Source organism: Lucilia sericata, unplaced genomic scaffold (assembly GCF_015586225.1).
Source record: "Lucilia sericata isolate MDLA Ls3-8-SP2 unplaced genomic scaffold, ASM1558622v1 Contig000643F_arrow, whole genome shotgun sequence".
NCBI classification, from domain to species: domain Eukaryota; kingdom Metazoa; phylum Arthropoda; class Insecta; order Diptera; family Calliphoridae; genus Lucilia; species Lucilia sericata.
This window is the reverse complement of record NW_023994649.1, coordinates 16411-42840: the sequence shown is the minus strand read 5'-3', so window position 1 is coordinate 42840 and position 26430 is coordinate 16411. Positions and strand designations below refer to the sequence as shown.

The window sequence follows — 26430 nt, the reverse complement described above, 5'->3', positions numbered from 1 at the left end:
ACAATGATAGTGATCATCATCAGCTAAACATTATTTTGTTTGTTTTTTGATTAAGGAAATTAATGTCATTGTTAGAATTGAATTTGATGTTAAGAGTGTTACTGCTCACCTGTTACATTAAGAGATCTACGTTTACGTCCAAATGATAGCAGAGATTTGTATTCACCACTAATGTCCTCTTGGTTACATTGTACCGGTTCACAGGTTGGCATACAGGGAGTGACCAGAGCTCTAAATTGTACCACTTCGGAGGAGGGGAATTTGAAAGCATCAAAGTGTGATAATAGAACCTTGCCCGACAAACTGCTCTTGTAAATGGCACCCATAATGAAATGATCGGTAGGACAACCATTGGAATCGATCAAAGTTATTTCAGCAGTATCACCACCATCCATAGCAACCAGTTCACGTACAAAGATTTCATAGGGACTGGATTCATCCAAAATCTCGAATTTCAAAGCCAAAGGATCGCCTACCTCGGCAGAACGCATAATATCCGAACCATCACGTGAGGTAATCTTCATGATAACATTAGGTGAATCAACAATAACTTCCTCAGACAAGGCCGGTTCAATGTCACCCTTAACACCCAAGTCCACTTCATTCGATATCGATTTGTTGGTCAAATCAAATTGACAAGTCACTGCCAAACCCAAATCCGAAGATGTTACAATAGTGTCATGATGCTGTATAACCACATCATTCATATAACGTCCCGAACCTTGTTGTCTTACATTACATTCCAAATCTGAATAACCCATACGCAGTTCAAATTCCAAATTATTTTTCACATCTACCGAACACGATTTGGGTGAACCCTTAGCATAGACTTTGCCATCGAAAAGTTTTGAAGTGCGTATACGTGCTACCATATCACTGGCTCCACATTCGATGGTAACATTGTAGCAAGAATAAAGTTCATAGGTTGCAGCTTCGGGTACTTCAAGATAGGGATCTTGTACATCGGAGAGTGTGGCACGACTGTGATGAGATAAACGACAGACCATATCACCGGTATCGCCAAAATCATAAGAATGGCATCTGAAGAAGAAAGAGTTAAATTGTTAATTGTTTTGTTTAGTTAGTTAGTTAGTTTGAAAGGATTATGTACATATATACATCAAATCCGAAGAAATACACCTAGGCCTCTATCGGGCCTGTTGTGCGCTCCTTAACCAGTGCCTCAGGTGGGAATCGAACCCACCACCTCCGGTCTACCAGACTAGAACACTAACCACTAACCCACCGGAGGCCACTTGTTTAGTTTATCAAAAAATTATACTTGGTCCAACAAATTATATATTTTTTTGATCGTTTTAGCTTTGAAATGTACGTCAGATATTAGCTTTAATAAATCACAAATTTTCAATAGTTATTTTGAACTCTGAGAAAAAGTCAAATCAGGTGGAAATTCTGGCATTCGAAAGCGATCGAAATTTCTAATAAAATATTTCAAAATTCTATTGGGATTTCGATCGCTTTGGAATGCCATAATATGCCTCCAGATATTAGAGCCTTGATATTGAAAACCTTTAGATATCGAAAGATCGCTGACAATGCATATCTTTGACATGAGCTTAAATCGCAGCTCTATTTTCTTTAGATTCGCGAAATGTTTATCCCACCCTTATTGCATGTTTGTCCACAACACAAATCTAGTCGTCCAAATCAAGAGCTTCGATCTTAGCATTTTCTTCTTATTGTATATGTCTTTGAAACATTCAATTCTCTCTATTCGCTGACCTTCTTTCCTGTTGCCTGAGCGTCCCAGGTATACAAAATTACGCACAATTATACTTTTTCCAGTACAAAGTCCATAGATTATTCCAAAGATTAGTTGGTTCGTATGCTTGTCTATTATCTAGACGATAGACAGGTCAATAGACTAGTCCATAGATTTATGCATAGATTGTTCCATAGACTAGTCAATAGACTTATATACTAGTCCATAAGTTGACAGACTAGTCAATAGTCCAGAATAAACCAGCTAATAGAGAACTCCATAGACTAGTCAGTAGAGTATTTCATACACTAGCGACTAGACCAGTCCGTAGAATAGTCACTAGAATAATCCATAGACTAGTCAATATGCTAGACCAATTGACTGACTAATCTACTTCTCAGATAAATCCATAAACTGGCCCATAACTATTACTGCGCCATAAACTAGTTAATAGACACTAATCTATAGACTAGTACATAGGTAATTTCATAGATTAGTTAATAGGGATTGAAATGAATGCTTTTATAGAATCATTTAATCACATATTTTCGCTCTTGGTAGATTTGTAATCTGTCGGACTTGTGAATGCTTCGAAGAACCTATAATTAATAAAACGAAGATTTTAGTTCTCTCCATTCTTTGATTTGATCAAAGCACCTATATAACCTGCTTTAACTTGGATGTCTTCCATTGACCCCAGTGGCGTAAGAACCCCTTTAATAAGTTTATTTATACTTATGGCGCCTCATTAATGATCTTTCTTCCCTAAGAACAGACATGTGTTTTAGACTTAGGATTTCTTCTTATTATTTATTCACCATTTCAGTTCGAACTCTTTAATTTTGGCATTTACTTCAAAAACTGATTAATAAATTTTCTTTGCCTTTGCCACCTTAAGCAGCAATTATTTCTATCAAGAAAATAATGAAAAACTTAAGACTATTTCACGCCTGACAAACAAATTAAATCTAAACTTATCAAAGTCATTGCCCATCTTTATGCCATAAACTTAAAGAAAAAAAAAATTTTTCTAACATAAAAATTCTTGAAGTAAACTGCAATTTTCTAACAATAAAATAAAATAGCTCATATTACATCACATAAAGTTATTATACTACACTAGACTTGATATGATGGTCCGTTTTTTTTTTTTTTTTGTTTACAACAATTTTGCCATATAAACACTGTCATAAACTCTCATCTTCGCATCTTCACTTTCCGTTACGTTGCAAGACGATTACGCGATTACAACAGTCGTAAATACGTAATATATTAGATTATAAAATGAAATAAACGTTAGACTAAAAACTAAAATACTATAGACTTTCAGCTCAAATAACTCTTAAGCATAATCGCTTTGTACTTAAATTTCAAATTCATTGTAACGCAAATCTAAACGTTTCAAATACAACAAATGCAAACATAAAAAATGAGAACACCTTAGAGCATAATAAATTTTATGAACCAAAAACGGAAAGAATAGAATGGAGAAATCCTAGCAAGTTGCTAGTAGTAGTAGTAACTAAAGAAAACTTTACTCAATAAGCCAAATCATAAATAACTTAACAATTTGACCATTATGGAGTAGAGTGTAGTGTTTTGTGGCCAAAAGTAAGAAAACCATAACATAAAAATAAAATAAACATTAAACAGCATGTAACCTGTTTCAACTTCTTCCTTTTTTCATCCACACCATGGTTGGGCCACAAACACACTAAAGCACTAATTCTTACTTTAAGGAGCTTTTTTTTTGTTTTTTTCTTTTGAACTGTTCTAAAGCCATAATTTCAAATCTCTCTTTACAAGTTTATAGTTAGATGATTGTTGTCGTTATAGTATGTATGTATTAGCTTAGTCGCATAGCGTTGGCTTAAATTCTTAGTTTAGTTTTAGTTTCAGTTTATTTTGCGTTTTTACCTGTATGGTGAATTTATACACAAATCACGGCACTCATCAATACTGCCAACATCCTGATATACTGAATCTACTGTTTTCAATATTCTACCCGATAAACGTTTAAATTCACATAATTTATTTGGTTCTTCGGCACAATTGTTTTCAAGATAATCGATGCCATCATGAGCCTGGAATGCACTTGTACCCGCCAATGTAATACGATCCATTTCAGACAATTCACAAATATTTGTGGCACGATAATAATTGGCTGATCTGTAAGAAAAAAAAAAGACACAAAAGAAAATAGATGAAGACAATGAATTAGAGTTATAGAGTGGTAGTAAATATTTTTATATTTTATTTTTGGTTTGTTTAGTTTAAAATTTTAAATTGTTTGTTTATTTTCTAAATTGTTTTATTGTTAAAGTTTATTTTTGTAAATATATAATGGTTGTCTGATTTTGACCTAAAAACTATTTTAATGCAGGATTTTTCTGGGCTGTTGTGGGACATTTTATGTTTCTTTTTAAGGCTCTCTACTTCCCAAATCTGGACATTTAACAAATTTCTTAGTTTTAGCAGATAGGAAGTCTCTTCATATGTAGATGATATATAGCGAGATCTCTTCTAATATGTTTCAAGCAATTCCATGTAATTCTTATACCAATTAAAAAGGTTTGGGCGTCTTATACTCATTGACTTGATTATTTCAAACTTTGATTCCTCGATATGTGTTATTTCCCACGACAAAGATCGTAAACAGTCTTCGCTGTCGGATTGTTTGTTTCCAAAACATGTAAAAACTTTTCGAATGAAACTCTTTGTAAACAATTTATGGTTCTCTTCTGAATTCTAGGTATTTTTTGATTGTCTTATGGTTCAAGGACCCTTTCAGAAATGTCTATATTACCTCTGGCCCTCATAGATGATGTTCGTTCCCAATTGACACATTCAGAACATAATGTGCGAACACATAATCTGTAGAACACTTTAATGTTTTCGGATGAAAGTCCGTTATAATTAGAACATGGGCTCATTATCACGATTATGACGATAATCGTTACAACTATATAATTGTTGCAGGTTTGGGGGGTAATGACTACATTTTCAATTACAATTAAATTTGAAGTAATTGTAATTGAAGCTTTACCAATTACAATTATTTTTATTGAAGTTTTGGGGGTAATGACTACATTTTTAATTACAATTACATTTGAAGTAATTTTAAATTAAGCTTTACCAATTACAATTATTTGTAATTGTAATTGAAGTTTTGACAATTACAGTTACTTGTAATGTTAATCGAAGTTTTGCCAATTAAAATTACTTGTAATTGTAATTGAAGAATTTGCAATTACAATTACTTGTAATTGTGAATTTTGTTCCTTATAATAACATGTAATTTGTAATTAGTAATATCTTAATGACAATTACAAGTAATTTCAATTACAATTACAATTACAAGTAATTGTAATTGGTTATTGGTTAATTACACATTACAAGTAATGGGAAAACTTCTATTACAATTACAAGTATTTGTAATTGGTTTTGCTCAATTATACATTGCAAGTAATTGTAATTGACCATGCAATGAATAACATTGTGTAATCATTGCCCCCATGCCTGAATTGTGGCAACTTGCAGAAAAGTATTTGTAATGTAAATCAATACTGATAATAAATATAAAGCTTTTAAATTATGGTCAAATATAATCACAATCTGGGTGGAGAGCAGAGTTCCTAAATTTTCCAAATAACTCATTAAATTTAATAATCTTTAGCAAACATATAACAACTCTAATAAGCTTTACCCTCCCCAAATCAAAATAATCTACATTTCATTTTCATTGTTTTCTTTGTTTTTTTTTTTTTTTTTTTTTCTTCTACATAAAACCACATATTCAAATATAAAACAAAGTCAATTCTTTAAAATCTAACATCTTTAAATTGTTAGAAAATAACGAAAAAAAAAATCATACTATTTCCTAGACTATAATGTAGGCGTTTGTTTCAAGAGCTAAAGCAACATGTTTAAAACGTTTTAAGTGTCGCTATATGGTGTTTATGCAACGGCTGCTGCAGCAAAAAAAAAAAAAAGAAGAACATTTGGCATGCAACATCAGTTGATAAAAATCAATAGTTACTTAAAACAGAAATTCAAGAGAAATTGTTCTTGTTAATCGTATTAAAGAACTACGACCAAAACCAGACCACACAGAAGTCGTTGTAGTTTTCAGTAAACTCTTTAAGCTTTAAAGAATAATGTTGGAAAACATTTTTTATAGATATAGTTTATTTCATTTATTTAGTAAAAAAAATCCTAAATATTTTTATGTGTAAGGCAAAAAGGAACATAAAAAAACAACGAAGCAAAATAACGAGTTCTTTGATAAGAACGCAATAACAAACAAAACCAAATGAATTATAGAAAGAAACTTTATTCTTACTCGACATTATTGTGAGCTATTGTAAGCTTTGTAATATTTATATAATTCATGTTTTCATATTAATAGCTTTTTCTTCATTTAACATTTTCCCAAAAAGCTTTTATGTTCCTCAAAAACTTTATAATCATTTCACTAATGATTTTTCTCACAAAAGCTTTTTTTCGCAGAGAAAGCAAATATTATAAATAGTTTTTAGCGAAAACTATAAGAAGCTGCTTTTTCATGTAAAAGCTTTTTCCTACGAAAATTATTTATTAAATATAGTTTTTTGTTATAAGTTTCATTTACAAAGAGCTTTTTAATAATAGTTTTTCTTCACAAAAATCCTTTGAGTAAGAGCTTTTTTCCACAAAAAGCTTTATTCACGAAAATTTTATTCACAAAATGTTTTCCCAAGCTTCATTCACAAAGAGCTTTTTAATAAATGTTTTTTCACAAAAATCTTTTTAGTAAAAGCTTTTTCCATAAAAACCTTTATTCACGAAAATTTTACGCACAAAATGTTTTCCCATGAAAGCCTTATTCACAAAATGCTTTCTAAAAGCTTTTCCGTAAACGCTTTTTCCTTAAATACAAATAAGCTGCTTTTTTATGTAAAAGCTTTTTTATAAGAAAATAATTTATAAAATATTTTTTTGTTATAAGCTTTATATACAAAGAACTTTTTTTTTAAGTTTTCTTCACAAAAATCCGTTTAGTAAAAGCTTTTTCCAAAAAAGTTTTTTTCACAAAAAGCTTTATTAACAAAAAAGTTATTAATGTAAACTATATTCACAAATATTTATTCCTTAAAGCTTTATTCACAAAATGTTTTCTCATAAAAGCTTTATTCACTTAAAAATTTCCGTAAATGATTTTTTTAGAAGCTTTTTCTAGAAAGCGTATTTAACAAATAGTTTTTCCACTAATGATTTTCATTAAAAGCTTTTTATACAAAAATATAGCTCATTAAAAGCTTTCTTCGCAAAAGGTTTTTTCATAATGGCGTTTTCAAAAAGCTTTATTGACAAAAAAAAAACTTTTGCACAAAATTTGTGACATAAAAAGCATCCTTCACGGAAGAAGCTTTAAGAAAAAAAAGCTTTTCTTAAAAAGGCTTTTTGCTCTCTTTGCTTTAGAAAATTATTAAAAAGTTATATATTTTTTTCTACTACAATATCTTAATAAAATTTTCCCCTCTCCACCCTCGTAGATATTTTGATAAGCCTGCGTTATATATTTTTTTGTACCTATAACAAGAACACAACATTAAAAAAAAAGAAATCCAAACAGAGATGTGCTGTTATTGCCATTTTTAATTGACAGAAATAAATGTTATTGACAATCTTTGTTTTGTGCTTATTTTAACCCGCTTCTACACTTAGCGGGGCTCAAAACTAACTAACCAAAGTTATGCTACCAAAGCATATTTTCCCCAACTACTACTGCCAATAGTAACAGCAGGCTATTTAAGGCGTTTTGTTTGTATATTTTCAGCAGTTGTCATGATATTATAGCATTGATAGGCATATTTTTTAAAACTATTCCTTACATATACTACTGATCCAAGTATTGATTCCTTACAACTCGGTTATAGAGGTAAAGCACCTCTTTGCTTTTGGTTTTGTTAACAAAATGTCAATTGTATTTAGTTTTTTTTCTTAAACACAGAATTTCTCTTGTTAATGTTGGCAAGCGGAGCAGAAAACAAAAATATTTGGTTTAGTTTTCTTAGTTTTTTTGTTGGTATTTAATGGACAAGGACGTTAAAAACCGTTTTTATTGTGTTTTATGTAATATATACTGCTGGCATACAACTTTTATATTGTTTTGGTTATACAATATTTTCTTTTCCTTTTTGTTTTAGTTTACAGATGTTAGATTAAGTTTATGGCATGTTCACAAAATTGTTACGAGTCCAAACATTAAATTGATTATTGATTGTTTGTTTAGAAATTAAATTAGTTGGAAAGTTGTTGTTGAATAAAAAAAGGAAATTGTTGGTCGAATTTTGATTTTAATTTAAGTTTAAGATAAACTTTGTGTGCGTAGAAATATGCGCTTTCTATGTTTAATTTGAAGATTTGTAAACAAAGTAGAATTGATTAAGAAAATTCTCAATTTACTGAATTTTATTAAAAGGGGTTTACAACTTATGAGTTCTTCCGTAAGCGGAAAGCTTTATTCGAAAAAAGTTTTATGCTTTAAGCTTTATTTAAGAAGTATTTTTAATATGAAAAAAGCTTTTAAAAAAACTTTATTAAAAAAGCTTTCTAATGGAGAGCTCTATTCAAAAAGGTTCAAAAAAGCTTTCTGTAAGAAAACTTTGTTCAAAAGAGTTTTTTTTATAAAAGTTTTCTTATAAAAAGTTTTATTCAAAAAGCTTTCTTATAAAAAAATTTTATTCTAAAAAGCTTTCTTATAAAAAGTTTTATTCAAAAAAGGTTTTTATAAAAAGCTTAATTAATAAAAGGTTTCTTATAAAACTGTTTTATAATTTTAAAAAAGTTTTATTCAAAAAAGCTTTTTATAAAAGCTTAATTAAAAAAGCTTTCTTATAAAAACTGTATTATAATTTTTTTGAAAAAGCTTTTAAATAAAAGTTTTATTTACATTTAACTTTTATTCACAAAAAGCTTTTTCAGAAAAGCTTTATTTACAAAAATTTTCTTTCCGAAAATCATTTTTCTGCAAAGCTTTTTTTACTTATGACTGGCGCTTTCTGAAAATTCTCAATATCAGTTAATTTGTATGTAATTTATGCCTTTAATAACTTACTATTGTCCATTTAATAAATTGCAATTTAAAATTAATAACTGCTACCCTCCTTTAATAGGCAATTATTATTAAATATTTATTGCCTATTTTGAGGCGCTACTGGTTTAACTGTCTGACTGCCCATGAATACTTAACAAAACATTTGCCCCCTCTTTAGTTTTATCATAAAATAGGGAGTGTATTTAAAGTTAAAGGTACAACCCAAATAGCAAAAAAAAAAAAACAAAAACAGAAATACAATTCTAACCAAGTGATTACAATCATTTGCAACATTGTTGCAAAAATGCCATAACCAAGCACACCTTTGCAGTCAAGCATAAACAAAAGACAATAACCCTGCAGCAGCCACAAACTATTTTGTACAATGATAATTTACAACAAAAAAAAAAATCATAAATAAGTGCACTTACTTACTTATTATTATTGAAATTCTTTTTATTTGTAGTACAATCATAAAAAAAACTACAATATTTTACGTATGAATAAGCAGCATTTGTATTAAGTTCTTTAACATAAAAATAAGCATAAACAATTCACATACCCGAAAGTAACAAAAAGAAGAGATTTTATATAAAATTTTTTATTGATTTTGATTTCAACACTTTTCCTCACTCCTTCTGTGCTCTAGAACAACACACGTTTCGGTGCATTGTAATTTATATTTATTTTAACAACTAAACACACGTCCTGGTTGTTGCTACAACTCAACTACACACGTTTGTATATTTAAAGTTAAATTGGCAATTGTAAAACATATGGACCTAACCGCAGAAAAAGTCAAGTACATAAGTACTGAAAGAGGAATATGTTTATTAGGGTGGTATATTGTAATTTTTTTTAGGGTGGTATATTTAATTTAGACTATAGTCTAGTCTATAGTCTAGTCTATAGTCTAGTCTATAGTCTAGTCTATAGTCTAGTCTATAGTCTAGTCTATAGTCTAGTCTATAGTCTAGTCTATAGTCTAGTCTATAGTCTAGTCTATAGTCTAGTCTATAGTCTAGTCTATAGTCTAGTCTATAGTCTAGTCTATAGTCTAGTCTATAGTCTAGTCTATAGTCTAGTCTATAGTCTAGTCTATAGTCTAGTCTATAGTCTAGTCTATAGTCTAGTCTATAGTCTAGTCTATAGTCTAGTCTATAGTCTAGTCTATAGTCTAGTCTATAGTCTAGTCTATAGTCTAGTCTATAGTCTAGTCTATAGTCTAGTCTATAGTCTAGTCTATAGTCTAGTCTATAGTCTAGTCTATAGTCTAGTCTATAGTCTAGTCTATAGTCTAGTCTATAGTCTAGTCTATAGTCTAGTCTATAGTCTAGTCTATAGTCTAGTCTATAGTCTAGTCTATAGTCTAGTCTATAGTCTAGTCTATAGTCTAGTCTATAGTCTAGTCTATAGTCTAGTCTATAGTCTAGTCTCTAGTCTAGTCTATAGTGTAGTCTATAGTCTAGTCTATAGTCTAGTCTATAGTCTAATCTATTCTATAGTATAGTCTATAGTCTAGTCTATAGTCAAGTCTTGCATATAATCTAGTCTTTAGTATAGTCTGTAGTCAAGTCTAGTCTATAGTCTAGTGTATAGTCTAGACTTTAGTCTATTGTCTAGTCTATCTGTCTGTAGTTTAGCGGAGAATTTGTTGAAAGCGTTCTATAAAGAGAGTTGTAATTCAAAGTTGTATATTAATAATATTTTAATCGAAAGCTCTTTATAAATAGAAAGTTTTCAATTAAAATAATCACCCTAATGTTTTTACATTCTGAAAAGTGCAATTCCCTGTACAATTGTTCAGATGATAAGATGAGTTCCTTTTTTGTTTTTTTTTTATAAAAAATACAGTGTTGAAATGATTTATTTAATAAAACTGTTTTTAGTAGAAGTACATATTTTTATTTCAGGCCTAAAGGTGATTATTATCTTTGAATGAAAATGTAAAACCAACAATTCCCTATAGCTTTGAATTATGATCCCAAAGTAATTGGGACTAGTTGGGAAATAAATTTTAATATATTTAATTAATTTTCATAACAACGTAAATGATTTATTACTTATGGGAAGAATAAAAACAGTTTAAAGAAAATATACGTTTTAAAAAGTTAGGTCATTTTTTCAATAAACTACTATAAATTATAGAAAAATAATAATAATTGACAAGACAAGTGCATAAACTATTTTTCCTAAATAAAGAAATTACATTTCTTTTTAATGTATTGCCATAACAACAACCTCAATACCTTACAATGCCATACAATTATTTTCTAACACATGAGATTTTTTGCAACAATGTTGCTTGTTGTTTATTCGTTGTTGTCGAGTTTAGAAAAAATATTTACTTTAATAGAATTCCTCCTTAATAAGATTTACTTTAAGTCTTTTCTACTTCATTGTTATTGTGACTGAGTAAAAAACATTATTATTTATCTAATTTATGTAAGTGGAATAAAATAACAGCAGCGGCAACAATAACTTGCTACACCAACAACCAACCTACTCATTGTATTTTTCTTGCATGCACCATTGAAGAAGGTGTTTCTTGCAGTATTTGAAATAGAAAAATCATTTAAATATAATTTAATTATAAATTATTATAACAGTTTTTTTCTTTTCTCTTCATATTATTCCTGAAAAAAAAGAATAGAAAGAATATAAACAATAAAAAAGGAACCTGTTCAAATTTATGCATCCACACTTGCGCACAACTCTCGCACACTTTTAGATCTTTTGAGTGAGATTTTTGCCACTGTGTTTAACAAGTGTGGCAAAAGAATGCTAATGTTGTATGCATATGCAACATGCTGGCTGTTGCACTATTATGGTTGTATATGCCTTAACGTACAAACACACGTAAAGGTGAGTGAATGAATGAATGAATGCGGTCAATTATAATGCGTTATTCGCAGCTTACAATGAAGCGCAAACGCCTTCTTGCAATTGTTGATGTTTTTTTGTTGCAGTAAACTCTTCCTTATGATTTTAAGCATGCAAACATGCAACAATCTAGAAGTACATACTATAATAACAACCACCACCTAACGGATGTGGTTTGTTTTTTTCTATCTTAAGTATAGACCAAAATTACCTGGTTAAAAAAAATAACTAAACAAAAAATCAGAATCACTAAAGACCGCTTCGTTTGCTCGTTTCAACATTTAAAATCAAATACAATCAGTATTATAATGGGTAAATAAAATTGGGAGGCTTTAAATAGACATCAAGAATACTCTATAGACAATAAAGAGGTTTATTTAAGTGTCTTAAATTATGGGATTTGAAAAGTGGGACTATGCGCCACTTCTTTTGAGAGTTTTATTAAATTGATTTAAATAAAAATTAAACATTTTTTGCCAAAAAACTACTTTTCATTATTTTTCTGCAAGAAAAGCTTTATAACTGTAAATAAATAATTTTTCTTTGAGTATTTTTTTCTTAAGAATAAGTAATTTTTTTGAATTTTTTTCTTAAAATTTTTTAAAGCTTTTTTATATTTTTAAAAGTTTTTTATAGTTGTAAACTTTTTTATAAAAATATGTTTAATATAAAAACTTTTTAAAGCATTTTATCTTAAAATTTTTTTAAACTTTTCTACAAAAAGCTTTTCATGATCTTCTTAAAAACCGTTTTTTTAATATTTGTAAAACTCTTTTTTTTTTAAAATCTTTAAAGATATTTTTTTCTTAAAAAGCTTTTTAAAGTTTTTTCTTAAAAAAGTTTTTTATTGATTTTTTTAAACATATTTTGGAAACTTTTTCCAAAAAGCTTTTTATAGCTTTTTTCTTAAAAAGCTTAGAGCATTTTATCTTAAAAAATTTGTTTAAACTTTTATACAAAAAGCTTTTCGTGTTCTTAAAAACCGTTTTTTTCTTAATAAATATATATTTTCTCAGCTTCTTAATAACGTTTCTTTAAGCAAATTTTAAACGTTTTTTTTTCTTAAAAAGCTTTTTAAAGCTTGTTTCGTTAAAACCGTTTTTAAAACTTATTTCTTAAAAAGCCTTTTTTCTAAAAAGATTTTTTTCAAAGATTTTTCTTAAAACTATTTGTAAAACTCTATTTTTAAAAAAGCTTTAAAGATATTTTTTCTTTAAAAGCTTTTTAGAGTTTTTTCTTAAAAAAAGCTTTTTAATGATTTTTTACTAAAAATATTTTGGAAACTTTTTTCCAAATATTTTTTTAGAGCTTTTTAGAGCTTTTTTCTTAAAAAAACTTTTTAGACCTTTTTTTCTTAAAAAAGCTTTTTAGAGATTTTTTTTAAAGTTTCTGGAGTTTTTTTTCTTTTTTGAGCTTTTTGAGAAGAGAGAGCAAAAGAGTACATTTGACAGCTCATTACGCTTCACTGTTTTAAATGAAAATTTTCATTAAAACACAAATTTTTTACAATTCTTTTATCGATATTGTTACTTTTTAAGCTCTCTAAAAACTTATTTTTATCTCACATTCTGTTTTCTTTCAAATCATATGTACATTTTATTATTTAAATTCATATTTTTCCTTAAAAAATCTATTAAGCTTTTATTTGTAGTGTGTAAGATTTTCAAAATTCTCTTCAGCCTAAAGTTCGAATGTTGCGTATCTTGATTTCAACCGATTTAGGAAAAATATAAAAAAATACAATTTTGGAAAAATATCGTAAAAAAGCTTTTTAGAGTTTTTTTCTTAAAAAAGCTTTTTAACAATTTTTTATTAAAAAGTCTTTTTTTATTTTTTTCCAAAAAGATTTTAGAGCTTTTTTAATTTTTTTTTTCAAAAAGCTTTTTAGAGCTTTTTCATTTTTTTCCAAAAAGATTTTTAGAGCTTTTTTCTTAACGTTTTTTTTTAACGAATAGTTAGTTATATCGAAAAGCTATTTGATCAGCAAAATATATGTGTGTAGGGTAATTTTTAATAGAAATCCGAAATAGAAGTAATACTTTTTAACTGCAATAAGCGTAAGCTAAGTTAAAAAAAATAAGTTCTTGTTGCTATTTTTTTCCTCCTGTTACTCACAATTCTTACACAGTGGCTATAAGCTGTCAGTTTATTGTTGTATACATTTTGCTTTTATCCGTCGGATTGTTTGTTTGTCCATCTGTCCCGCATGTCTGTCTGTCTGTCTTTCTAACTAAAAACAGCTAACAAAATAAAATGTTATTTTCCTAGTTTTTTCGTTTTACTAAAGTTTGCAAGGCCTAAAAGCTGCTGTGTGTTGAAAATTTACTATTATAACGCAACATCAACGTCATCAACAGCAGTGGACGTAACAGCAACAACAGTAGTATAAATATTATGCATTAAATGCATTGTGTTTGCAGTTATAAGGATAAATGTCTATCACAAGATGTTACATTTATATATTGTTTTCTTAAGCATACGCATGTTACTCAATGTAGTTCTGACCATTTAAAGCGCTTTAGATCAAACGTGATTTGCAACAGTACGCATTTGTTAGCAAATAGGTTAACTGATTTTTTAAACAAAAAATAAATAAAATATTTGGTAAATGGTTTAGTATCTATTTTGGTTTAAATGTGGTGGCTTATCTTTATTAAAGTCTCTTTTTGCTTTTATTTCCTATTTCTTGGTTTGGTGCCAAAAGCCATATACACTGTAGAGTAGAATTAGATTTTAACCTGCTGTTTTATCTTAACATTATGTTGTATAATTGTAAAAACATTTATGGGTTAATTAAGGGTTAGGAAATTTACTTATATCAAGGTTTAGGTATAAGTATACAAACCTTTATATGACCTAAAGTAGACTTTTGGAAATATTGAGCAAATTATTGTGTAAAATTCCCATAAAATGTAGGACTGTAATTCCTACATTTAGAAGGAAATAACTAAGCATACAAATATAGAAATTAAATTTTTGTTCTTAAAATAATTTATCAAGTTAATTTACTTGTTTTCTTTTGTATGCTTTGGTCATTTCTTTCAGTGCTTTAAGAAAAATGAGCTTTCATTATTTAAAACGAAAAGAAAGCTTAAATAACTATATAAAAATATTACGACTTTCAAAAATACTTAAAATTTTGTATACACAATACCACAAAAATTCTTTAATTTATTTTTGTTCTTTTCCAAAAACATGCGTACATTTTGTATTTGTATTAACAAGAAAAGAACCATTAATTACTTTTAACTTTCAAATTTTGGGCTTAATCCTCTTGTGGCCCAAAAAAAAACGAGAACAGAATCCTGCCTCATCATTTTGTTCTGCCACTTTCTTATATTTAATGTGCTTTTTTCGTTAACAAAATTAAAATTTTGAGAATTTTACCTTTTATGGTTATAAAATTTGCTCAAACTTGTATAACCACTCTTTAATGGCCACATTAAAAATAACGGTTTGTAATTGTAATGAATTTTTCAGCACTTTATCAATAACAAGTTTGGGTCTTAAATCTTTTGATTTTGTTTGTATCTTCTTTTTTTGGCAATGGGAGAACATTTTTAGTATGAAATGCAAGATTTTTTTTTCAAATTAAACAAAAATTCCTTGAAATGAAATATTTGCTGTGTAATTTAAGAAAATTTAATTTTGTATAATATATGGACAATGTATGGTTGTATCACAAACTGATCAAAAAAACTTTTGTTTAAGCAATTTTTTTAATTCTTAAAAGATTAAAAAAGTTTCAAAGTGCTTATTTTATTACCTGATCAGAAAGCTAGATATGCCTATTGAAATCGATACTGAAAATTTTTTTTAATCACAGTAGTGGATTCTTGGAACTAAAATCTTTAGGCCCATTTAACAGAAAGACCGACCGACGGACAAGGTTCTCGTATTTTTCTTTTATAGTAGATAGAGGCATGGAAAGTGAAAATTTTGAAATTGTACTAACTTTTTCCAAAAAGTACTATTTTTATGAATTAATAGTACTAAATTATTTTTGGCTTTTTTATCTATTGTCTAGTTTATGGACTAGTCTACTTAGGACTAGTATATTTACGAGTCTATGGGATAGTCTATTGACTTGTCTATGGTTTATAGACTAATCTATGGACTATTCTCTAGACTTGTCTAGGGATTAGTTTATTGACTTGTCTATAGACTATTCTATAGACTAATCGATGGACAAGTCTATAGACTTGCCTATTGACTAGTTTATAGACTTGCCTATGGACTAGTCTATAGACTGGCCTATTGACTAGTCTATAGACTTCTCTATGGACTAGTCTATAGACTCGCCTATTGACTAGTCTATAGACTTCTCTATGTACTATTCTATAGACTTATCTATGGACTAGTTTATTGACTTGTCTATGGACTAGTCTATTGACTTGTCTTTGTACTATTCTATAGACTACTCTATAGACTTGCCTGTGGACTATTCTATAGACTTGTCTATGGACTAGTCTATTGAATTGTCTTTGGACTAGTCTTTTGATGAGTCTATGTATTGACTTGTTCATGCATTGTCTATGATTTGTCTATGGAGTAGTTTATTGACTTGTCTGTAGATTTGTTTATTGACATGTCTATAGACTTTTTCTATATATTAATCGATGGACTAGTCTATAGACTTGCCTATTGACTAGTCTATAGACTTCGCTATGGACTATTCTATAGACTTGTATAGTTTATTGACTTGTCTATGGAATATTCTATATACTTGCTTATGCACTAGTCTATTGACTTGTCTATGGAAAAGTGTATTGACAAGTGTGAGGACTAGTATATTGTCGTGTCTATAGGATAGTCTTTTGACTTGTCTATGGTCTATAGACAAATCTATGGCCTATTCTATAGACTAATCGATGGACTTGTCTATAGACATGCCTATTGACTAGTCTGTAGTAGACTTCGCTATGTACTATTCTATAGACTTATCTATAGACTAGTTTATTGACTTTCTATGGACTAGTATATTGACTACTCTATAGACTTGCCTATGGACTTGTCTATTGATGTGTCTATGTATTGACTTGTTCATGTATTGTCTATGATTTGTCTACGGACTAGTTTATTGACTTGTGTATAGACTAGTTCATTGACATGTCTATCGATGACTAATCGATGGACTATTCTATAGACTTGCCTATTGACTTCTCTATGGAATGATTTGTCTAGGGACTAGTCTATTGACTTGTTCTGTCAGTTCTATATTAATAGTACCGAATTTCCCATTTGAACATCTAAAACAACACTGTAAATTAATTCGATTTAATTAATATCAAGTACTTGTTACCAATAATTTCCTAACTTAAAAACGACCACCCATTGGCAACTTTTTTTTTCGCTGAAAAAAGAAAGCTTTTTAATTTTGATAATAGTTTTAATTAAAATTTAGTTTGAATTGTTCGTTTAAGACAATAAAACCGATATTAATCTTAAATAAAGCTAACTTAAAGCTTAAGAAAAAAACCCAGACAAATTATATAAGACATCATTAGAACCACCCACTAGGTATAAAATGACTTTGAACTAAAGCAACTTAATTTCAGCAGAAAAAAAGATTAATTTTTGGCAGTTACTAACTAAAACACTATTATGGCAGAAACTAGCAAAAAAATCTGGAAGAATAGAATGTAAAACTAACTATATAAGCGAGTTTTTTGAAAGAAAACTTTTAAAACAGAAATCAATTGAAATGATTTTTTTTTTTTTTGAGTTTTAGCGAAAGTATACTAGAAGAAAATAACTACTAAACGAAAATAAAGAGAAAAAATAAGAAAACTTCTTAAAAAAAAACACCTTAAATACTTTAATACTTAAAAAAAGTCGAAACAACACACAATTCAACAAACACTTCCTGATCAAGATGAAGAAATGAAGATGAAATGAGGCAATTTTTTTGTTTCAACAACAGTCACGTTTTTTCGCACGAATCTGTTTTAAAAAGAACTTTGTTGTCTTTAAGAAGCGGTTTTTTAAACACAAATTGTGTAATGATTTTCTGTTTTAGTTTATTTTTTTTTTTAGAATACCATGATTTTAGACAATTTCAGATAAATTTTAAGATATTTTTTTTTGGTGAAGCCTTTGTATACGTTTTTTTAAGTCTTAATAACCAGCATAAAGAAAATTATTTGTACCAGCTAATGTTACAATCAAATGTTTTATAAGAAAAACAAATAAACATTTATTTTTTATTTTTTTTAATTTAATAACAGAATGATGAAGCATTCTAGAGCTTGAAATGTTGCAAAATAATTGTTGGTTTCTTAAATAAATATTAAAATAATTAAGTTAACTTTGTTAAAGTAGCTTTTGAGATTTAAGATATTTTAAAAAATTGTCCAGCAAAAACTTACTTTGAAAAGTTATAAGTTAAAAAGCTAATCAATCTAATATCTCATTATATTAATACGACGTTTTCATTGGAGGGTAGTAGTTATCACACTCGCTTACAAATAGGCAGTTAAATAAGTCATTATCGTGCTCTTTTAAAAAAACAGTTATATGTCAGTCATACAAGACTTTCGTAAGTGCAATTTTAGAATTTTAATATGTTTGCCATTTTTTAACAATATTTTGCAATTTATATTTGAAATAACTGAAATTTACGTTTTAGTGTTTGCCTTTTCTTTGCATTGTATGTTTCTTTAGTAAAGGTATAATTTTTTTGTTGTTTTTGATTTTTTATTACACAAAATTATACACTATAAATTTATAAATATGAATTTTTTTAATATAAACATCTTTTAAACATGAACAACATTTTTCCCATCATTTCAAAATTGATTAAAGGTTTCGGAAACTTAATAAAATTCTGTGAAAATTGTAAAAATATCAGAAATGCAAATAAAATTAAGACATACATTCTTGTTGATATAAAAAACAGATATTTTTTGGTTAATACTACTCATAATGGCAATAATGGTCCTACACCCACTCTATAGTATGCCAATAGGCGTAGAATCACTTTCTGATGCAATTAAGCTATGTCGTGTCTGTCCATGTAAACTATGAATTCTAATCCTGTAAAAATTGAAACTACTTCACTCGTGCGTGTTAAGATTACTGCCTAAAGGACTATGACTGGTCCAAAACTAATCCAAATGGATAAAACATATTCCATTTAACATTGTGATGTTCTAGGTGAGGATCACGTAATGCATTTATACATGCGTTACTTCAGAGTAATTCCAAAACTACAGCCGTGCAACATGATTCTAAGTAATGTAGGATATGGACCATGTTGGATACGGTTTATGTACTCTAATAATGTTTACAGGGTAGTAGTTGTAGGATTATCTAAGTACAGGTTCCAAGTTTGTACTAAATTTGGGATACAAATTTGGGCGGAATCGTTCCATGATTTTGCAATAAATCCCTCAAAAAATCGCTAGAATGAGAGCTTAAACGTTTATAAGTATCCTGCTTATGCAATAATCGTACACATTTATCTCTATCCACATACAAGTTCTTCAGAAAAAGTACAACAAAGTTTTATATAAATCTTAATACCTCTGCCCACCATAAACTCTCCTTAAGAAGATTAGCTTGTAGTTAATAAATAGCTATGACATAAAATAATACTTTTCCAAATTCTGTAGAGATTGCTGCATAACTGGGTCAAGCGCTGATATAGGGCCTATCAGGCATGGGGGGTAATGATTACACAAAGTAATTAATTACAAGGTCAATTACAATTACTTGTAATGTGTAATTGAACAATAACCAATTACAATTACTTGTAATTGTAATTGAAGTTTTTCCAATTACAATTACTTGAAAAGTGTAATTGACCAATAACCAATTACAATTATTTGTAATTATAATTGAAGTTTTTCCAATTACAATTACTTGTAATTCAAATTTTCAACTAAAATTATTTGTAATTGAAATTTTTAATTAAAATTACTTGTAATTGTGATTTAGGTATTACTAATTACAAATTACATGTAATTATAAGGAACAAATTTCACAATTCTAAGTAATTGTAATAGAAAATTCAATTCCATTACAATTACATGTAATTGTAATTGGCAAAACTTCAATTACAATTACAAATTATTGTAATTGGCAAAACTTTAATTACAATTACATGTAATTACATGGCAAAACTTCAATTACAATTATAAATTATTGTAATTGGCAAAACTTTAATTACAATTACATGTAATTACATGGTAATGCTTCAATTACAATTACATGTAATTACATGGTAATGCTTCAATTACAATTACTTCAAATGTAATTGTAATTGAAAATGTAGTCATTACCCCCCAAACCTAGGGCCTATAACAAAAACCATTCTGATATGTTAATAATAAATGAGGAAATCATTCTATGTACTCTATTTAATGAGAATTTGTCTAATATCGACCAGACATAAAGTATATGCCTTTCTAACTTGTTTTAAACTGTAGACAACCTCAATGATTTTGTCCTTCAGACAGTTGATCAAAAAATTTGAGAAAGTCAGTCAGCATTAACAGGTTTTATAGACAAAATAAATAAAAAAAACTTTTAATTAGGTCTGATACCATTTCTTTGAACTAAATGGCATTGGACTTAATTACTAACACACAAGAAAAACATCAACATAAAACACTTAACGACTAAACCGGCTTCTAATCACTATAATATTCTAAATTTAAATATGATATATACTTGAAAGCATTCTTAAGCAATTAACCTTAAATAAATTTCACTTGTGAATTTAGCTGCAAATAAACATGCTAACTTAAACACTTAAAAACTTTAAAATTTACATATCCTAGTAACTAGGGGCAGGAAAAAAAATCCTGTTTAGCAACTTTAAATAAATTGACAAATGATTTGAAAGGCCAACAAAGTAAATATCACAAACCAAATATCATATGCATCATGCTGCGTCAACTGTCATTCTCCAAACAACATTAGCAACATGCAACAGATGAAAAGAATCGTTCATAAAATTCACTCACTCATTCTTTCCTCCCCGTTCGCTATCAGAGTCACTTTAGCTTGTAGTATTTGTTCCCCCTTCTCAATCTCGAAAAATCATTGAATTATGAATTTCATTTGGAAAAATGTTGATGCGTTTGATGATAAAAGATTTTGAAATTTATTCATTCTCTACAAATTAGAAATTTCAATCATAATCATGCTGAGTGTTTTATGTAGGTTGTGGTTTAATGTTCTTGTTTTAGCAGGTTTTATTCAGCAACATTTTTTTTCTTCTTGTTTTTCTGCAATCTGGTTAAAATATCTAACAAGTGTTTGAAACTAATAAAGTTAATTAAATTTTAATATAAGGCTTTGCTTGCAACAAAAAAATTCATGGAAAAATATAGTTTGTAAAGTCTAACTATGTGACACACTGCACTTGAGGTTTAGGGAAGGTGGGGTTAATAATCCAACATGGAACTTAGACTTATTGTGAGGATCATTCTGTTATGAGGATCGTTATACATATTTAAGCGATTTCTCGATTAAAATTTGGACATGTTATATTTATAGTCTAGTCAATATACTAGACAATAGTCTAGTCAATAGACTAGACAATAGTCTAGTCAATAGACTAGACAATAGTCTAGTCAATAGACTAGACAATAGTCTAGTCAATAGACTAGACAATAGTCTAGTCAATAGACTAGACAATAGTCTAGTCAATAGACTAGACAATAGTCTAGTCAATAGACTAGACAATAGTCTAGTCAATAGACTAGACAATAGTCTAGTCAATAGACTAGACAATAGTCTAGTCAATAGACTAGACAATAGTCTAGTCAATAGACTAGACAAGAGTCTAGTCAATAGACTAGACAATAGTCTAGTCAATAGACTAGACAACAGTCTAGTCAATAGACTAGACAACAGTCTAGTCAATAGACTAGACAATAGACTAGACAATAGACTAGACAATAGACTAGACAATAGTGTAGACAATAGTCTAGTCAATAGACTAGACAATAGTCTAGACAATAGTCTAGTCAATAGACTAGACAATAGTCAATCGACCAGCCAGACGGACGAACATTATTTAATGGTCTCGGTAAGAGATTTACTTAAAAGTGGATCCATATCTGTAGGCATTACAAACCCCAAAACAAACACATAATACCCTCCCTACTATAAAGATTTTTGCTATAAATATAACATGTAGTTCAGTTTTTCATGCTCATCTTTAGTCACATGACAAGAAACGTGTGCCAGGAATTGTAAAGTTAAAAATGTTGCCAGTATTAATGGGCAACATGTAGCTTACTGTTGAAGGCATGTTGCTAAAGCATTCACTTAGCAAAAAAAAGGGTTTCCTTTTTATACTTTTTTTTTATAATTTTCTCTAGTTCTTTTAAGCTAAGGTAACAGCCAATTATGTTAAAATATCTTTTTATACCAGCACTTTAAATTTTTTGTTCTTAATAGAAAACAATGTAATTGATCTTAGAGCAATAAAGCAGTACCAGCAAAAACTGATCACTATACAGTATTTTATCATGCAAAAAGCTTTTTGCCTACAAACGTTGAGAGAGGAAGAAACTTGTTAAGATTTAAGTTGACGTTGTCTTGTTATGGTTAAGGGCCTGTTTATGTCTATCATTTTATTATTTATGTTTTAATTATTTTTTAATACTTCAAGACAAAAAAAATCTGGTCTTATTAAAACACTTCAAGGGTGGTATCTGACCATATATCGGCATTAAGAAACCTTTAATATAAATATTTTAAAGGGCTTCAAAACAATAAATAACCACACATTTATCAATAGTTAAACAACTAAAACATCTTTATATTATTACTTAACTTTTTAAAACTTTATTTTCCTGGAAATTTCATTGTGGCCTTTTTTCGCCCTTTTTTAATTATGTGCATAAATTTCTTATTAACATCAAACTTTATCAAAATTCTTTTCCTTATACAAACAAAAAAACCCCAATCGCCAAAAAAAAAAAAAAAAATAAAACATGTTTTATTTCTGTCTGCAAAAACCCAAAATTATTCATATAATTCCCTTTTCCAAAAAAAAAAAAGAACCTGAACATAAAATATCAAAAAACGTGCATTGAACTTTTAGTGTCAAGTGTTGTAAAATATAAAACAGAAAGCATGACTTAAATGCGGAAATAACATTAAAAATTTCACTTAACAACATCGTTAAATATTTCTTTTAGTTTTTTTATTTCTTTTTTAACTTTTATACAACAGCTATAGGATTCGTTTGGGTGTATCGTAAAAGGAATCATTTTCCTTTTTATTTAGAGAGTGAAAGATTTAAAAGCTTCATTATAAAGCAGTAAAATTAATTTGAAAGAAATTATATAAAATATCATGGATATTATTGTTAAAAATTTCATTGGTTTGATAAGTTAAAATGTTTTAATTACCAAAAGATTTTAATATTTATGAGTTCAATTTTAATAGAATTCGAAATTATAGTCGCTCTCATGACTTTACAGAAATTTGGAAAAACTCAATAAAAAATTTCGAATCATGTACAAATTGGCTGAACTAGAAATCGGTTTCCGCGACATTCACTAATTTCAGTAAGATCCTTAATTTAACAACATTTTTAACTTTAAGATCATCTCTAGTTCTGTTCTGTTCTGTTCTATTTCTGTTCTAGTTCTGTTCTAGTTCTGTTCTAGTTCTGTTCTAGTTCTGTTCTAGTTCTGTTCTGTTCTAGTTCTGTTCTAGTTCTGTTCTAGTTCTGTTCTAGTTCTGTTCTAGTTCTGTTCTAGTTCTGTTCTAGTTCTGTTCTAGTTCTGTTCTAGTTCTGTTCTAGTTCTGTTCTAGTTCTGTTCTAGTTCTGTTCTAGTTCTGTTCTAGTTCTGTTCTAGTTCTGTTCTAGTTCTGTTCTAGTTCTGTTCTAGTTCTGTTCTAGTTCTGTTCTAGTTCTGTTCTAGTTCTGTTCTAGTTCTGTTCTAGTTCTGTTCTAGTTCTGTTCTAGTTCTGTTCTAGTTCTGTTCTAGTTCTGTTCTAGTTCTGTTCTAGTTCTGTTCTAGTTCTGTTCTAGTTCTGTTCTAGTTCTGTTCTAGTTCTGTTCTAGTTCTGTTCTAGTTCTGTTCTAGTTCTGTTCTAGTTCTGTTCTAGTTCTGTTCTAGTTCTGTTCTAGTTCTGTTCTAGTTCTGTTCTAGTTCTGTTCTAGTTCTGTTCTAGTTCTGTTCTAGTTCTGTTCTAGTTCTAGTTCTGTTCTAGTTCTGTTCTAGTTCTGTTCTAGTTCTGTTCTTTTTTAGATAGGAATTAGTTAAGAAAATGTTTTTTCATACATTAAATTCTTGACAACATTTTCAAAATTAACTTTTGCAAGCTCTAGGCCAACACAAATAAATTTTCCACAAAAACAAGCCTGTTTTTCTACTTTATTCCTAAAAGTGACAAAGTACTTCCTTTTATATTTAAAGCCTTATATTTCTAATTTTTTTTGGTTTTGCATATTAAAAAATACCTTAAAGGTAACAACATTAAAGTTACAGCAGGCTTTAAGCAAAACATTGCTGCTACCGTGTTGCTACTCTAACAGCCACAAAACAAATAATCAACTAACTGTCATTGCTTAATAGGAATAGCGCCAACATTGTAACTTAAAATGCATTAAAATTTGAATATGAACAATGAAATTGAATTTGCATTTAACCTAAAAACATTTGCTATTTTGAACATTAACTGTAACTTGCCAACATCAGTCATGCTTTTCAGTTGAATGTATGATCGTTTGTTTCGCTGTCTCCCCTTGTAATCTTGTAACTTTTTAGCTAAATACAAATTTTAGAAACCAAAAGACATTAATTAGACATTTTCTAACAAAAAAAGTCTAGAAAATAGCTGTTGTTTGCGTTGAACAATTATTGTATGAAAAATTCAGTTATGGACACCTCCTCCCCTAAGGCCCCCCACCTTATTTTGTGAGTTTTTTGTAAGGAATTCTTTAAGACATTTTTCTCTTTAACAATATGCCGTTAAATTGATTGATGTTTTTTGTTGTTTTTAGATGTGTGTGTTTTTTTTTTTTCATCTTCTGTTACAAGTTGCAATATCTATGAATATTTGCATGATCAGTTGTTTAGCCGGCACGCATTGACGTTTTGTGTGTGTGTGTGTCTGGGTTTAGGCCAACTTTGCTAAATTGTTGGCTGCTGTCTGTTGTTAAAAGAATCTTTCTTTTTTTTTGCCAAGCCATCAACTATTCGAACCAATCGCTTTTTTGTCATTCTTTTATTTAAATTATCTTCTCTCTTTCTCTGCGTACGTACAACAATAACATCGATCAACGTGTCTATTAAATTATGATGAAATGCTGGAACGTTTGTTCTTTTTATACCTCATCTCGGTCGGCCCATGTAATATTTGTTGGTGATATTGTTAAGATATTTTGCTATTCAATTTTTTTGCTGTTTAGTTGTTCAGCTATAATTGTTTGTCGTTTTAGCCTGATTGTTTGTCTTTTAGTTTGTCCGTCCATCTGTCTATTGGTTGGCTGTCGTACGTCATGTTGTTATACTCGCATCATGTTGATGATAATAATGATGAAATTGATCAAGATGAAGGCCAAGTTAAAGGCAATGACGATGATGATCATGTTGAAAATGGAGATGTATCATTGTTTAGTTGTTATTTTTAATAACATTAACCGTTGTTTTTCCTGTATGGCTGTGGTGGTTTTTTGTTTGTTGGTCTTTGGGATATTATGTAAAAAGAGTTTTTCTTTTGGTCTAACCTTTTTGTATTGTTATTAATACCATTTTTTTTCCTTTATTAAATAAAAATTATTACTTAACTACTGTTAATTGGCAGTTAGAGGTTTTTATTGTAAAAATGAAAAGACGTGACTTAAGATTAACATGGAAATTTAATTGTATTTGCAGGTTATTTGATGTAAAAAATAATTTTGATATATTTTAATAAATTAAAACAATTAAAGTAATTTGTTGAAGTTAATAATCAAATTATTTCTGTGGCAAAAATTAAAAAGTACATATGCATCACAAGTTATGCCAAAATCAAGTTTCTTCTGAAAACTTTAAATTGTCTATAGAAAGAATTTTTCGAAATTTTTACAAAAAAAAAAAAATAATTTTTCCTCAATTTTAAAGATAAGAAAATTTTCAATAATTTTGAATTTTTTTTTCAAAAAATTAAATTTTTCTATAGAAATTTTTGGAAATTTTTCTAAAAGATGATTTTTTTTGATTCAGTTCGGCTGCAATTTTTAAACTTTCTACGAGAAGAATTTTTAGAAAATTTTATACAAAAAACTAATTTTTCCAATTTTTTCTAGAAAAAAAAAAAAAGAAAATCTTAAAATAATTTGCCGGAAAATATAATTTTTCTATAAAAAACCAATTTTTTGAAAATTTTTTATAAGAAAAATTTTTGGATTTTTTTTAATCAGTTCTACAAGATTTCCATTTGTATTTCAGAAATTTACATTTGTGTATCATAAATTTGCAATTCTGTTCTAGTTCTGTTGTAATTCTGCTCTAGTTCTGTTCTACTTCTGTTCTAGTTCCGTTCTAGTTCTGTTCTAGTTCTGTTCTAGTTCTGTTCTAGTTCTGTTCTAGTTCTGTTCTAGTTCTGTTCTAGTTCTGTTCTAGTTCTGTTCTAGTTCTGTTCTAGTTCTGTTCTAGTTCTGTTCTAGTTCTGTTCTAGTTCTGTTCTAGTTCTGTTCTAGTTCTGTTCTAGTTCTGTTCTCTAGTTCTGTTCTAGTTCTGTTCTAGTTTCTGTTCTAGTTCTGTTCTAGTTCTGTTCTAGTTCTGTTCTA

At 28.6% G+C, this 26430-nt stretch overlaps 1 protein-coding gene across 1 annotated transcript in view; it reads right to left on the bottom strand.

Annotated features, from left to right (window-relative positions):
- LOC119606991 overlaps positions 1-26430 on the bottom strand; it is a gene marked incomplete at its 5' end in the record, with an annotated part of 43393 nt that overhangs the window by 3821 nt on the left and 13142 nt on the right. The window contains 2 exons of the mRNA XM_037960674.1: positions 110-1041; positions 3641-3892. Of these exons, the coding sequence (XP_037816602.1) occupies positions 110-1041; positions 3641-3892 (1184 nt within the window). The remainder of the gene's footprint in view (positions 1-109; positions 1042-3640; positions 3893-26430) is intronic.